The sequence below is a fragment of the Schistocerca cancellata genome, chromosome 1 (assembly GCF_023864275.1).
Source record: "Schistocerca cancellata isolate TAMUIC-IGC-003103 chromosome 1, iqSchCanc2.1, whole genome shotgun sequence".
In the NCBI taxonomy this organism is placed as follows: domain Eukaryota; kingdom Metazoa; phylum Arthropoda; class Insecta; order Orthoptera; family Acrididae; genus Schistocerca; species Schistocerca cancellata.
This window is the reverse complement of record NC_064626.1, coordinates 254,790,159-254,805,645: the sequence shown is the minus strand read 5'-3', so window position 1 is coordinate 254,805,645 and position 15,487 is coordinate 254,790,159. Positions and strand designations below refer to the sequence as shown.

The 15,487-nt window shown below is 43.6% G+C and overlaps 1 protein-coding gene across 6 annotated transcripts in view; it reads left to right on the top strand.

Moving 5' to 3' along the window:
• The window catches only part of LOC126170586 (inter-alpha-trypsin inhibitor heavy chain H6-like), a 213,216-nt gene that overhangs the window by 41,686 nt on the left and 156,043 nt on the right, over positions 1-15,487 (top strand). For all 6 annotated transcript variants that reach the window (XM_049920740.1, XM_049920738.1, XM_049920742.1 and 3 more), the window contains exon 6: positions 11,002-11,162. In XM_049920740.1, the coding sequence (XP_049776697.1) occupies positions 11,002-11,162 (161 nt within the window). The remainder of the gene's footprint in view (positions 1-11,001; positions 11,163-15,487) is intronic.

The following is a 15,487-nucleotide window of genomic DNA, read 5'->3' as shown; positions in this document are numbered from 1 at the left end:
GGGAGCGAGTTGCCATTGCTATGCCAACTGATCCCATGCCTAAATGTAATCAGTAGCGAGACAGGGTGTGACTCGGACGTTCAAAGAAGCTACGATCCTGCTTGAAAATTTCCTTCGCAGATGGTGAAATTCATTCGATCACGGCATAACAGCCTGGAACACTTCATTAATTGTAAGAGATTATATACACACATGCAACCACGGTAAATCGTCATTTCCAAAACTACTATCAGTAGCACGACATTTTTATCTATAGGTTCAGCAGAACAAAGAAGTCTCAAACGAAAAAATTTACTCACCAGTCAGAAAAAGATAAAAAAAAGATCCTGCCGCCGTGGCTCTTCCAATCAGACTGAAGTTACGGTGGATAGCGCATCTTTACACAACCCCCAGCCCTATTAGCACGACGACAGCTCTCTAACCTCACGATGGCAAAAAATACATGTTGTGTGCCAAGAAGCTCCTTATCTTATGCCAGCTAACCCCAGTCTCCCCTACAGAGATCTATAAATCTCACCTGTTGCCGATAATATCCTCACGAATAAGCACCAAATCTCTTTTGAGCAGCCACGTGTTCCAGCCATCGTTTCAAACTACGGAGACTCAACCATCAAAGAGGATGTGGAAAACGTAATGTGTGTGAAGAGCTTTGACACTGCTATGGGACTCGCACGCAGCGGGAAATGAAAGCTGGCGATATTGCATAAGTGAATGTGTTGTACCATACGACTATATCGTGGCAGAAACAAAGACGTAGCGAGCGACGTTCCATCGTTGATACCAGTGTAATCTGTAGTCACAGTGGGAACTGCATGGGAACTGGGAATCCTTTCTGGGAACTGGACCATAATTAACATCTTTCCTTTACTTCTTCGTCAGTCAGTTGTTTTATGAAGAACACGAAGACGGATATCATCGAAAACTCAGACTTTAACAACGAAATAACGCGAAAAGTGAACCGACAACATTTAACATGATATTTATTAACAATTGTGACATCAGTAGACGGACACTAGCGTAAGGAATACATCAGAACAAATTTTCATTAAATATTTCTTAGCTATCCCTTTCTGAACACGGATTACAGCATGCATCCCAAACACTCGCTTCTCTGCCAAACCTATTAATATGATAAAATAACAGATCAATCCGAAATCCGTCTTACTACTGCAAGATGATCCACCTACCCTCGTACAACCTGAAGTTGAGCAGTTAGCGAAATTAAAGCTAAACATGTCGGTCTCCGTCGTCTGATCTTATGAGACGCTAGTCAGTCCTCTCACTTCGCCTTTCGGCTTCAGTCTCGAACGTGTGTTGCAGTCATCACGTCTATGTGGATTGAAACTTGGCGGAAGACGAAAATAGAGGTTTGGAAACCGATTTTCGTAAGCACGTGCTTGCATCTTACATCTGCATGGATTTCAACAATCGGTATTCGGAGCGTCAGTTCTTTTGCACGGACGGTGTCTGTAAATTAGCTATTAGTTCACCACATACTCCGCAACTTTTAATGACACGAGAATGCTGTTTCCTTACGAATTTTACTGAACACCTGACAAGAAGGAGCTGGGTCTTACTAAAGAAGACGTTTAGAAGTCTTATCCAGAACAGTTAATACTTTCGAAACGGCTTTGTTGCACACCCGTAGGTCGCTAATGTATTGGAAAAAAGCGAAAGGTAGTCACTGATGAAACGTTTCGTACACAAAGAATTTGGGGATTTGGAATGAATAGAAAACTTCTGCAATGTTAAAGAAATATTCATATTCCCCTGCGCAGAAATTATGTTACTAACTATTGACTGTGTACAGGAGATTTGTCATTAAGAGTGGTAGTAGTTTTAAATGAGTCGGCTGCACAGGATACAGGATTACTATCAAGCAGTAGGATTTTTTCGGTTCAGCAAATATAACAACATTTAAGCATCTATTTCCATCGAACAATCATGAAATATGCTTCCATTTATTTAAATAAAAAATGAAGAACTCCCTGGTTACTACACTCCTTCATTTCCTTTCTTCGTTCCCATTGACTAACGTTTTAAAAAGCAAATAGCAATCTGAGAACTCAGTCATGTCTTAAGTGGAGCGTAAATCTGTCGACGGAACCAAAATCCTGGTGCAAATCCCCATTTCCAATATCGATATTGATATGTTTATACTACCAACTAGACACTGTATTGGAAAATCGGTTTATGGAAATCTAGATTTGGAAATGTACTATGAATGAGTGACATGTGTAGTGACTAAAATGTAGGTACTACAGGGTTGCACTATGACCTGTCTCATGACCACATTGGCAAGTTTAATCCTCTTACTAACAGGATATTTTTGTGTCACTAAGTACCACTGGGATCATACAGACCCCAAGTAATTTACACCAGATATAATGGCAGTCTTTTAATGAACTAATATACTAACAGACATTGTTGTTGTTGTGGTCTTCAGTCCTGAGATTGGTTTGATGCAGCTCTCCATGCTACTCTATCCTGTGCAAGCTTCTTCATCTCCCAGTACCTACTGCAACCTACATCCTTCTGAATCTGCTTAGTGTATTCATCTCTTGGTCTCCCCCTACGATTTTTACCCTCCACACTGCCCTCCAATACTAAATTGGTGATCCCTTGATGCCTCAGAACGTGTCCTACCAACCGATCCCTTCTTCTGGTCAAGTTGTGCCACAAACTTCTCTTCTCCCCAATCCTATTCAATACCTCCTCATTAGTTACGTGATCTACCCATCTAATCTTCAGCATTCTTCTGTAGCACCACATTTCAAAAGCTTCTATTCTCTTCTTGTCCATACTATTTACCGTCCATGTTTCACTTCCATACATGGCTACACTCCATACAAATACTTTCAGAAATGACTTCCTGACACTTAAATCTATACTCGATGTTAACAAATTTCTCTTCTTCAGAAACTCTTTCCTTGCCATTGCCAGTCTACATTTTATATCCTCTCTACTTCGACCATCATCAGTTATTTTGCTCCCCAAATAGCAAAACTCCTTTACTACTTTAAGTGTCTCATTTCCTAATCTAATTCCCTCAGCATCACCCGACTTAATTCGACTACATTCCATTATCCTCGTTTTGCTTTTGTTGATGTTCATCTTATATCCTCCTTTCAAGACACTGTCCATTCCGTTCAACTGCTCTTCCAAGTCCTGTGCTGTCTCTGACAGAATTACAATGTCATCGGCGAACCTCAAAGTTTTTATTTCTTCTCCATGGATTTTAATTCCTACTCCAAATTTTTCTTTTGTTTCCTTCACTGCTTGCTCAATATACAGATTGAACAACATCGGGGACAGGCTACAACCCTGTCTCACTCCCTTCCCAACCACTGCTTCCTTTTCATGCCCCTCGACTCTTATAACTGCCATCTGGTTTCTGTACAAATTGTAAATAGCCTTTCGCTCCCTGTATTTTACCCCTGCCACCTTTAGAATTTGAAAGAGAGTATTCCAGTCAACATTGTCAAAAGCTTTCTCTAAGTCTACAAATGCTAGAAACGTAGGTTTGCCTTTCCTTAATCTTTCTTCTAAGATAAGTCGTAAGGTCAGTATTGCCTCACGTGTTCCAGTATTTCTACGGAATCCAAACTGATCTTCCCCGAGGTCGGCTTCTACTAGTTTTTCCATTCGTCTGTAAAGAATTCGTGTCAGTACTTTGCAGCTGTGGTTTATTAAACTGATTGTTCGGTAATTTTCACATCTGTCAACACCTGCTTTCTTTGGGATTCGAATTATTATATTCTTCTTGAAGTCTGAGGGTATTTCGCCTGTTTCATACATCTTGCTCACCAGATGGTAGAGTTTTGTCAGGACTGGCTCTCCCAAGGCCGTCAGTAGTTCCAATGGAATGTTGTCTACTCCGGGGGCCTTGTTTCGACTCAGGTCTTTCAGTGCTCTGTCAAACTCTTCACGCAGTATCGTATCTCCCCTTTCATCTTCATCTACATCCTCTTCCATTTCCATAATATTGTCCTCAAGTGCATCGCCCTTGTATAGACCCTCTATATAATCCTTCCACCTTTCTGCTTTCCCTTCTTTGCTTAGAACTGGGTTTCCATCTGAGCTCTTGATGTTCATAGAAGTGGTTCTCTTATCTCCAAAGGTCTCTTTAATTTTCCTGTAGGCAGTATCTATCTTACCCCTAGTGAGATAAGCCTTTACATCTTTACATTTGTCCTCTAGCCATCCCTGCTTAGCCATTTTGCACTTCCTGTCGATCTCATTTTTGAGACGTTTGTATTCCTTTTTGCCTGCTTCATTTACTGCATTTTCTCCTTTCATCAATTAAATTCAATATTTCTTCTGTTACCCAAGGATTTCTACTAGCCCTCGTCTTTTTACCTACTTGATCCTCTGCTGCCTTCACTACTTCATCCCTCAAAGCTACCCATTCTTCTTCTAGTGTATTTCTTTCCCCCATTCCTGTCAATTGTTCCCTTATGCTCTCCCTGAAACTCTGTACAACCTCTGGTTCTTTCAGTTTATCCAGATCCCATCTCCTTAAATTCCCACCTTTTTGCAGTTTCTTCAGTTTTAATCTACAGGTCATAACCAATAGATTGTGGTCAGAGTCCACATCTGCCCCTGGAAATGTCTTACAATTTAAAACCTGGTTCCTAAATCTCTGTCTTACCATTATATAATCTATCTGATACCTTTTAGTATCTCCAGGGTTCTTCCATGTATACAACCTTCTATCATGATTCTTAAACCAAGTGTTAGCTATGATTAAGTTGTGCTCTGTCCAAAATTCTACCAGGCGGCTTCCTCTTTCATTTCTTAGCCCCAATCCATATTCACCTACTACGTTTCCTTCTCTCCCTTTTCCTACACTCGAATTCCAGTCACCCATGACTATTAAATTTTCGTCTCCCTTCACTATCTGAATAATTTCTTTTATTTCATCATACATTTCTTCAATTTCTTCGTCATCTGCAGAGCTAGTTGGCATATAAACTTGTACTACTGTAGTAGGTGTGGGCTTCGTATCTATCTTGGCCACAATAATGCGTTCACTATGCTGTTTGTAGTAGCTTACCCGCATTCCTATTTTCCTATTCATTATTAAACCTACTCCTGCATTACCCCTATTTGACTTTGTATTTATAACCCTGTATTCGCCTGACCAAAAGTCTTGTTCCTCCTGCCACCGAACTTCACTAATTCCCACTATATCTAACTTTAACCTATCCATTTCCCTTTTTAAATTTTCTAACCTACCTGCCCGATTAAGGGATCTGACATTCCACGCTCCGATCCGTAGAACGCCAGTTTTCTTTCTCCTGATAACGACATCCTTTTGAGTAGTCCCCGCCCGGAGATCCGAATGGGGGACTATTTTACCTCCGGAATATTTTACCCAAGAGGACGCCATCATCATTTAATCATACAGTAAAGCTGCATGCCCTCGGGAAAAATTACGGCTGTTGTTTCCCCTTGCTTTCAGCCGTTCGCAGTGCCAGCACAGCAAGGCCGTTTTGGTTATTGTTACAAGGCCAGATCAGTCAATCATCCAGACTGTTGCCCTTTCAACTACTGAAAAGGCTGCTGCCCCTCTTCAGGAACCACACGTTTGTCTGGCCTCTCAACAGATACCCCTCCGTTGTGGTTGTACCTACGGTACGGCTATCTGTATCGCTGAGGCACGCAAGCCTCCCCACCAACGGCAAGGTCCATGGTTCATGGGGGGAGGTAACATACATTAAAGTTGTTTATTATGAGAGTAATGAGTCTATTTTCATAAATATTTCGTTCAAGAAACAAAAAGAAATTTAGAATGGGGTCATATTGAATCCAGTGGTGGTCACAGCAAAAACACCACGAATAAGTTTTGTAAATATAAAACTGAACGAAACATGACTGAATACAACTGACACAGAGGGAGAAAGTCATATGTTTTGAATATAGTAGTTTTGAAAACAATGGAGATACGTATTCAAATGTGCTTATGGGGTCATATTGTCCCCAGTGGTATTAGGAAAGGTAAAACAACATCTGATGCAGGAAACACTAATATGGATAAAAATAAGCAGAAAATAATATTTTCATTGCAGCAGGTGTTTCGCGTGATAGCTGTTAAACTCAAAATTCATCATTGTATTTTCATTAAATGTTACATTTACGAAACAAACAAAGAATTAAACTTTGGGTCACATTGACCCTAGTGGTACTCCGTGCAAAAACTGTGAGTAAATTTTAATGTGTTGTAAATATAAAAATGAACGAAACATCACTGGATACAATTGACTCAGAGGGAAAAAATTGTGTATTTCGAAAATAATAGTTTTGAAAACAAGAGAGATACATGCCCCAAAGTACCCCAGAGGCAATGGTACAGTTTCGGTTGATAAGGTATTAGCAGACGCTGAAAGTTAAATGCGAAGTATACCGTTAAAGACTACTTACCAAGTTTCAAGAACTAGTGTTAAGAATCTATAGGTATATTGCAGTAGTGTGTGCTACCGGTTTTATCCTGCCCAGCCCTTACCGCGTGCTGGCCTGTATGGACCACGAGGTTGCTGGGCTACCTAGCCGCGCAGCAGTCAGCGTGCTGTATAAAATAGCATACCAGCCCGCTGAGACTCATCTCACCGTATTCACTGTCACATCCAGTTGTCTGAGCTATACGCACATCGGATCTGTCTGTAACTTCTCAAAATGTATAGGCAGAAAATATGACTTTAATATCATGTAGTGCGTGATTCCCACGCTGTATCAGGCATTTTTACAATGTGATTACCAGCGATTACACAATACAAACGAGAATGCTTACAAAAAACTTGTGCATCACATCTTAAAATATTGTTAAAGTGTGTGGGCTCTGCAATAAAAAGAACTAACAGGGCGTATTGAATGTGTACAAATATTGAATGGATACAAAAATGTGGCACAAATAGTCAGAAGTTTCTTTGATTATGAGGAAAACATCAGGAAAATTCTCAGTAACTAGAATTAGTAGACCCTTGAAGATAGACACGGGTTATACAGCAGAGCCCTACTTACCTAGCTTTTAGAACCAGTGTAAAGTGAAAAATGTAGATATGCACTGCAGCCCACTATGTATCACTCCCAAATGCACTGCAAAGACAAAACTTAATAACAGTGCGCGTAGAGGCACTGAACAAGGCATTCTTTCTCCATTTCATAGGCGTTTGCAATAAGCGAAAGAAATTAATATGTGGCACAATGCTAAGTGCCTTGGCAGCCATCTAACATTGCTTTGCTCGGTATGTTATTTAGATATGGATATAAGAATGCATTGCCTTTAATTCTGTCAAATTATAGTGATTTGCGCTATTTTGAAATTAAGAAGTATAATTAAAAGAATCTATCAAAGGTAAATATATTCTATGATTTTTTGCTGTGACACACACTGTTCTAATCATAAAATAGTACGTATGTGCATGCTCTTAAATTGAGGAGGTGAAAAATAAATGGATGAACAAGCACTACAGTGAAGCTCGAACATTCTTGAAATCGCTGCTCACCTCTTCTCCATTGTCGGTGAAAATAACAACACCAGTCGACAGGTACAGTGTTTTTGTTGTCCTCCTACCTCCCTAGTGAGCAGGAGACCCAGGTTCGAAACTCAGCCTTGGTACAAATTTTCATTCGTCGCTTCAATCTGTGTATATACATCAAAGATATTTCTGACTTGAAAAAATACAGGAATAAATAAGTTTCCTTTAATTTACGTCTATGGTCACAAACTTTTTGTTAACATATTACCGGTTTCGGTCTACAATGACCATCGTCAGATCTGCAGCAAAGCAGCTCAAAAACAATACATAGAGCATAATGAAAAGTACTACTGACAAATATATGCATTTTTGAGTACGTTTTACGCATGGCTCTAGTATTTTCTTGTTCCTTCTCTGTTCATTTCATAGACTGTATTAACCAGACAATGTGGGTCATGCACTGTTACGGAATTTTATCATTCTTTTCTTGCAACAGAGTGCCGCAGGGTACGAGGGGCCCCCTGGCGGTCGCGTTCCTCCGACCACTTCCCGCCCATGCGGAATTCTGGCGTTACCGCTAACAGAGGGCGCTGATTATGTGCAGCACTATGTTTTCTTTCATTGTGGCTTCTTTAGCGATTTGTTTTATGGTTGTTTAATATTATACGGTGCACTATCAAAGGTGTTTATTATTTATGTCATTATCTAGAATATTGACACTAGAGCATATATCAACTACGGTTTCTTAACTCTTCCTCTGTTTAACAATCTTACTTTTGTCGTGTTCTTTTTCATTACTTTTTATTACTGGCATGCCTTTTATACGTTATAAGATCATTACAGACTTCAACTATTACATCCCCATTTATTTTCGCTGTTCAATTAATTATTGAAAACTAGTGTATGCCGACATTAGCGACATCTGGTGAACATACAATACAAACATCTTGTGGCTTCTGTAAGGCAGCTTGTTTTGAACAGTAGTGCTACTGAGACCATGGCTCGTGCATATGATGTTATTTATATATACACTCCTGGAAATGGAAAAAAGAACACATTGACACCGGTGTGTCAGACCCACCATACTTGCTCCGGACACTGCGAGAGGGCTGTACAAGCAACGATCACACGCACGGCACAGCGGACACACCAGGAACCGCGGTGTTGGCTGTCGAATGGCGCTAGCTGCGCAGCATTTGTGCACCGCCGCCGTCAGTGTCAGCCAGTTTGCCGTGGCATACGGAGCTCCATCGCAGTCTTTAACACTGGTAGCATGCCGCGACAGCGTGGACGTGAACCGTATGTGCAGTTGACGGACTTTGAGCGAGGGCGTATAGTGGGCATGCGGGAGGCCGGGTGGACGTACCGCCGAATTGCTCAACACGTGGGGCGTGAGGTCTCCACAGTACATCGATGTTGTCGCCAGTGGTCGGCGGAAGGTGCACGTGCCCGTCGACCTGGGACCGGACCGCAGCGACGCACGGATGCACGCCAAGACCGTAGGATCCTACGCAGTGCCGTAGGGGACCGCAACGCCACTTCCCAGCAAATTAGGGACACTGTTGCTCCTGGGGTATCGGCGAGGACCATTCGCAACCGTCTCCATGAAGCTGGGCTACGGTCCCGCACACCGTTAGGCCGTCTTCCGCTCACGCCCCAACATCGTGCAGCCCGCCTCCAGTGGTGTCGCGACAGGCGTGAATGGAGGGACGAATGGAGACGTGTCGTCTTCAGCGATGAGAGTCGCTTCTGCCTTGGTGCCAATGATGGTCGTATGCGTGTTTGGCGCCGTGCAGGTGAGCGCCACAATCAGGACTGTATACGACCGAGGCACACAGGGCCAACACCCGGCATCATGGTGTGGGGAGCGATCTCCTACACTGGCCGTACACCACTGGTGATCGTCGAGGGGACACTGAATAGTGCACGGTACATCCAAACCGTCATCGAACCCATCGTTCTACCATTCCTAGACCGGCAAGGGATTTGCTATTCCAACAGGACAATGCACGTCCGCATGTATCCCGTGCCACCCAACGTGCTCTAGAAGGTGTAAGTCAACTACCCTGGCCAGCAAGATCTCCGGATCTGTCCCCCATTGAGCATGTTTGGGACTGGATGAAGCGTCGTCTCACGCGGTCTGCACGTCCAGCACGAACGCTGGTCCAACTGAGGCGATAGGTGGAAAAGGCATGGCAAGCCGTTCCACAGGACTACATCCAGCATCTCTACGATCGTCTCCATGGGAGAATAGCAGCCTGCATTGCAGCGAAAGGTGGATATACACTGTACTAGTGCCGACATTGTGCATGCTCTGTTGCCTGTGTCTATGTGCCTGTGGTTCTGTCAGTGTGATCATGTGATGTATCTGACCCCAGGAATGTGTCAATAAAGTTTCCCCTTCCTGGGACAATGAATTCACGGTGTTCTTATTTCAATTTCCAGGAGTGTATTTGACGATGCTGGCGCTGAGTCTGCATTTTCACATTTGACGATGCCACTATGGCTCCAGTACATTAGGACTTTGTTTTTATAAAACAGGTATGCCTCTTCATACTTAAAGCGCACAAATGCATATATTACTCAGTAGTACTTTTCATTATGCTCTATGTATTGTTTTTAAGCTGTAAACTATCTGAGAGTGTATTTTTCCCATTTTTTGCTGTAGAGCTGATGATGGTCATTATAGACCGAAACCGGTAATCTGTGAACAAAAAGCTTATGATAATAGACGTAAATCAAAGGAAACTTGTTGTATATACGGGTCAATGTTTTATTCGCGACAATGTCGCAGCTTGTGATACAGGAATTAAGTTGTGTTTCATTTGATTAAAGCGCCTTTGCCTTGGTTTCAGGCTGGATCTCCCATTTCGTTCGATGCTGAGTTGAAGAGCTTCTGCAATGCTGTTCGAGTTTAGGGGGAATACCAAGTGGGCCAAGGCGTGAATGGGAATGGGAGGCCTGCTAGGGTAGCCCAGACAATCGTGCAAAGCCACTGTGCCAGGGTAGCGTAGTGGTTAGCGCATCTGCGTACTGAGCAGGGGACCTAGGTTCGAATTCCAGCCTCGGTACAAATTTTCATTCATCACTTGAGTCTGCATACATACACCTTTGTCTAAATGTTACCATGTATGAGAATCGAACCTAGGCCAGTCTTATGGTAGGTAAGCACTAAACACAAGGCACCTTGCCGATTAAATAGATGCCTCTGCAACGGTCTGAAAACTTCAAGGTCGATTTTCTTGAGAATTTTTAAGAGTTGCATCGAAGTGCTTTGGCAAACTGATATTTGAGTTCTGAACTTCACGTACCACAAGTACAGAAAAACACAGAATCCCGATTGCCGTGTGGTGTACTTGTCCGCCCCGCAGATACACAGACCATCCAACCAAATACCTGCACTTGTGTAGCCCTAGTCGGTGACCTTCATTTAGTGATCGATCAGCGTACAAGCAATGGTACGCGGCCCTGGTTCGAAGGAGGGAAGGCACAGCCTGAGAGTGCCGAGTGTTGCCTGTTGCAGCGGACCCCCTGGCTCGCGTCGAGCGGCCCACGCCATCCAGCGCCATCGTGCGCTGGTCGCCCACCGAGGAGGAGCAGCGGCAGCGGGGCGCGGAGGGCATCACCGGCCAGCTGGTGGTGCGCTACGACGTGGACCGCGACGCCAGCCCCAACCAGATACTCGTGAGTCGCCACTTTGCTTGCTCACTGTGCTAATCCCTATTTGTCCCATACCAGGCTAACAGGTCCAGGGGGAAGAAATCACACCCACGAGGAATGTGCCGCAGCTCGAAAGGCTTAACTAATCTAAACTCCGTCCGAACAGGCCATGGAAAGCCCAACGGTACCGACAGGCCGCAGTGTCATCCTCAGCCCACAGGTGTCACTGGATGTGGATACAGAGGGGCATGTGGTCAGCACACCGCTCTCCCGGAAGTATGTTAGTTTAAGAGACCGGAACCGCTACTTCTCAGTCAAGTAGCTCCTCAGTTTGCCTCACAAGGGCTGAGTGCACCCCGCTTGCCAACAGCGCTCGGCAGACCAGACGGTCACTCATCCAAGTGCTAGCCCGGCCCGGCAGCGCTGACCTCGGTGATCTGACGGGAACCGGTTTTACCACTGCGGCGAGGCCGTTGCCACAGCTGGATCCGATAAAAATTGATTTCACCTATAAAACTCTTCATTTGTGTTCAAATAGTTCAAATGGCTCTAAGCACTATAGGACTTAACATCTGATGGCATCAGACCCCTAGACTTAGAGCCACTTAAACCTAACTAACCTAAGAACATCACACACATCCATTCCAGAGGCATGATTCGAAAATTATTGAATTTATTTTCGTCTCAGAACAATTGTAAGTTATCATATAGTTCATTATTTAATATTTCCCGTATTATATCTAAGTTCAATAGCTTTTCGTCGCATTTTCACTGATATAATCCCTCTCCTCTCAGTCTTAAATCAGATATTAACAGTTTACATCCTTGGAGACGAAATGAGATACTCTGTAGATGCACTGGTGTAAAATCTTTGATCCTTTAAAAAAAACTTTACAGCCACACATTTTTTGTGTTTGTACCTAACGATGGCTTTACAGCCGGAAACAGGTTTGTAAAAGAAAATAATAGATATTGTAGAATATTATACCAGTGAAATATGTTCTTTCACTCATGATTTGTTAACATACATTGCTTCAAGTAAATGTTAGGCTTTTTTACGTATAGTACCTCATTTAGGAGTCTTAAGAATTAGCAAGTCCTAATCGTCTGTTGTACAGCACTGTCACAAGCGGCGACGTAGACGCGAGTAGAACAATGACCCAGAAAGTGTAGAATAAATTTCCTTTATCTCCGTCTATGATCGCAAAATTGTTAGGTCATTAAACTACCGATTACGGTTAGTGATGAGCATTTTCAGATCTGTTTAAAACATGTCTGCTACGCCACTACGGATTCATTATATTAGGACATTTTTAGAACAGGTCTGAAGATGGTCATCGCCGACCGAAAGCGGTAGCCTAGGGACCTAACAATTTCGTAATTATAGACGGAAATAAAATAAATTCATCCTAACGGTATATTTACTTGGGTGATCTGAGCTACTGGACTATTTATATTCCAAATTTTGGTTGAAAAGAGAAGAATTTTACAAAAAAAAGGGCCTTGATGGATGGTAAAACATAAAGGTCTCGAAATATTAAAATCAAATTTACTAGATTTTAGCAGTTTGGGCTGGGATATTTTCCATTTAAGGTCACTCCTACTCAATTATCGATGTAATTTGATAATTTTGTCTCTTTTTAATCACTATATACGTTGCACCACAGAATCAAGATGTTGGATATTGAGAACTGGTGCTAAATAAAAGAAATAACTATTAATTATGAAATTATTTTCTTGATTTCCAAGTGTCTAGATTTTAAGTCCAATTAATGTCGTCGTTTTACTTGCGACAATACAACAACAGGTTCTCTAGCTGTCTTCGTAGCATGAAGATAGATTTCGTTACTCGCTATTTGGACTCCAACCAAGCTGTGTGAACGGGACATGCTTCGCTCCACCCAAATTTTATTTCCAGACGCCATCAATGAAAAAACAGACACTGTAAAATGATTGTATTCCATTTGCTTTCTAAGTCTCACTGAATTTTATAAACATTTTCGCCACTGAGTTCATAAACTGTCGAGTAACATTAAAGTGACCACCACCTATGCATGACGTCAACATGCAATAACTAGTCCAAAACGGCAGGTAGTAGCGCTAGCAATGGAGATTATATAACGTGCGTCCGTGATACACGGATAACAGTGCAGTCGTTACCGTAATGGGGGAACAGAGCGATGTATCTGACGTCCACCAGGGCGTGATTATTGGTTTCAGGACTAGGGTGGAGGCATTTCCGAAACGGCTAAGGTTGTAAACTGTTTGCATGCCGCTATAGCTAAACAACACAGCGCATGGCAAAATGACGACATCCAAAAACAGCGCCGAAGCAAATGTGGTACATCGTAGACCAGGAATGACAGCAGTGAACAACGTCTGTGGAGATGTGTACGGGCGAATAGGTGTGCAACTGTGGAGCAGTGACAGTCCACATAAACCAAGGGCTACCAACAGTATCTTATCTACAATCAATCAACGATAATTGTTGCGTACGTGCCTCCATAGCAGGCGCCTCGTTCATTCAGCTATGTTGACTGCGCTTCGTTGACGACGGAAGCTGGAATTGGCACACCTGTACCGCAACAGGATGGGCAATGAGCGACGATAGGTGGCCTTTCCAGATAAATCACGCTTTACGCTCCACCGGCGTGAAATATCTCAAACAAAACACACTGAAGCAATCAAAAAATGTCTCTGAGCACTATGGTACTTAACATCTGAAGTCATCAGCCCCCTAGAACTTAGAACTACTTAAACCTAGCTAACCTAAGGACTTCACACACATTCATGCCCAAGGCAGGATTCGAAACTTCGACCGTAGGGGTCGCGCGGAGGGGCTCAAACCGTAGGTGGGAGCGTTGTGGACTGGGGAATGTTTTCGCGGCGTTCCCTGGCTGATCTCGTAATTCTAGAAAGCACAATGCATCAACACAAATATGCGTCTGTCCCTGGGGACCATGTCCAACCCTAAATGCAGTTTGTTTTGTCTCAGAGGATAGCATCTACCATCAGGATGTAGTATCCTCGTCGCCACCACAGTAGCGTCTTGTACCATGGAAGCAAGGGAGAGGATGTTGTTGGTGGCTGGTATCTTCTTTCCAAAACACAAATGCACATGTGGAGTAATATGTTTTTTATTTAGGTGAACTATAAGTTTTTACTTAACTGGAATGAAGTCCATGTGTTGTGGTACAAGCCAAATTGTAGTGCGAATTAGTGTGTCAGTGACTGAGTGACTGCATGATTGTGACCCTCCGGTATGTGGCGGCGGCCTAAGTGATTGCGGTCGAGAGAGCGTTGGCGGCATGTTGCTTGCATGTCTATCTTTGGCCTCTCTCGTGGTAGGCGCAATTGCTCCTGCGCCTACTCTCGATCTTCTTGCTACATCTTTGACTATCGGTGTGCTGGCGACAGCTTATGCCAGCACATTCCTAACCCCTGAAAAGTCGCAACGAGGAGGACGGCGTACTCCAGATCGTGCCCCGCCATCTGGCTTGCGAGGCAACCGAAACATCCTCCTGAAAACTGCTGCCAGGGCACACGACCAGGCCTGAGGACGTGTCCTGGGGTGATGACGGCGACAGCGACGGTGGGTCCAAATCCATCGGGTCGGCGAGCTGGGATGGAGGAGCGAGGGAGCATTGTCCATCCACTCCTCTTGGGGTGTCTGGTGGCACCAGAAGGCGGCTGCGAAGGCCGCGCGGTCCCGTAAGGCCATGAATCTGCTGGAAGAAAAGCAACAGAATTAAAGAGCAACTGACACGCACGAATTTAGTTCTGCTGGCGGCGCTGCAAACCATCGGGACCTGCAATCAAGTACACTACTGGGCATTAAAATTGCTACACCAAGAAGAAATGAAGATGATAAACGGGTATTCATTGGAAAAATATATTATACTAGAACTGAAATGTGATTACATTTTCACGCAATTTGGGTGCATAGATCCTGAGAAATCAGTACCCAGAACAACCACCTCTGGCCGTAATAACGACCTTGATACGCCTGGGCATTGAGTCAAACAGAGCTTGGATGGCGTGTGCAGGTACAGCTGCTCATGCAGCTTCAACACGATACCACAGTTCATCGAGAGTAGTGACTGGCGTATTGTGACGAGCCAGTTGCTCGGCCACCATTGACCAGACGTTTTCAATGCGAACAAGAGGTGACCGAGACGTGTAACCAATGGCACCCCATACCATCACGCCGGGTGATAGGCCAGTATGGCGATGACGAATACACGCTTCCAATGTGCGTTCACCGCGATAACGCCAAACGCGGATGCGACCATCATGATGCTGTAAACAGAAACTGGATTCATCAGAAAAAATGAGGTTTTTCCATTTGT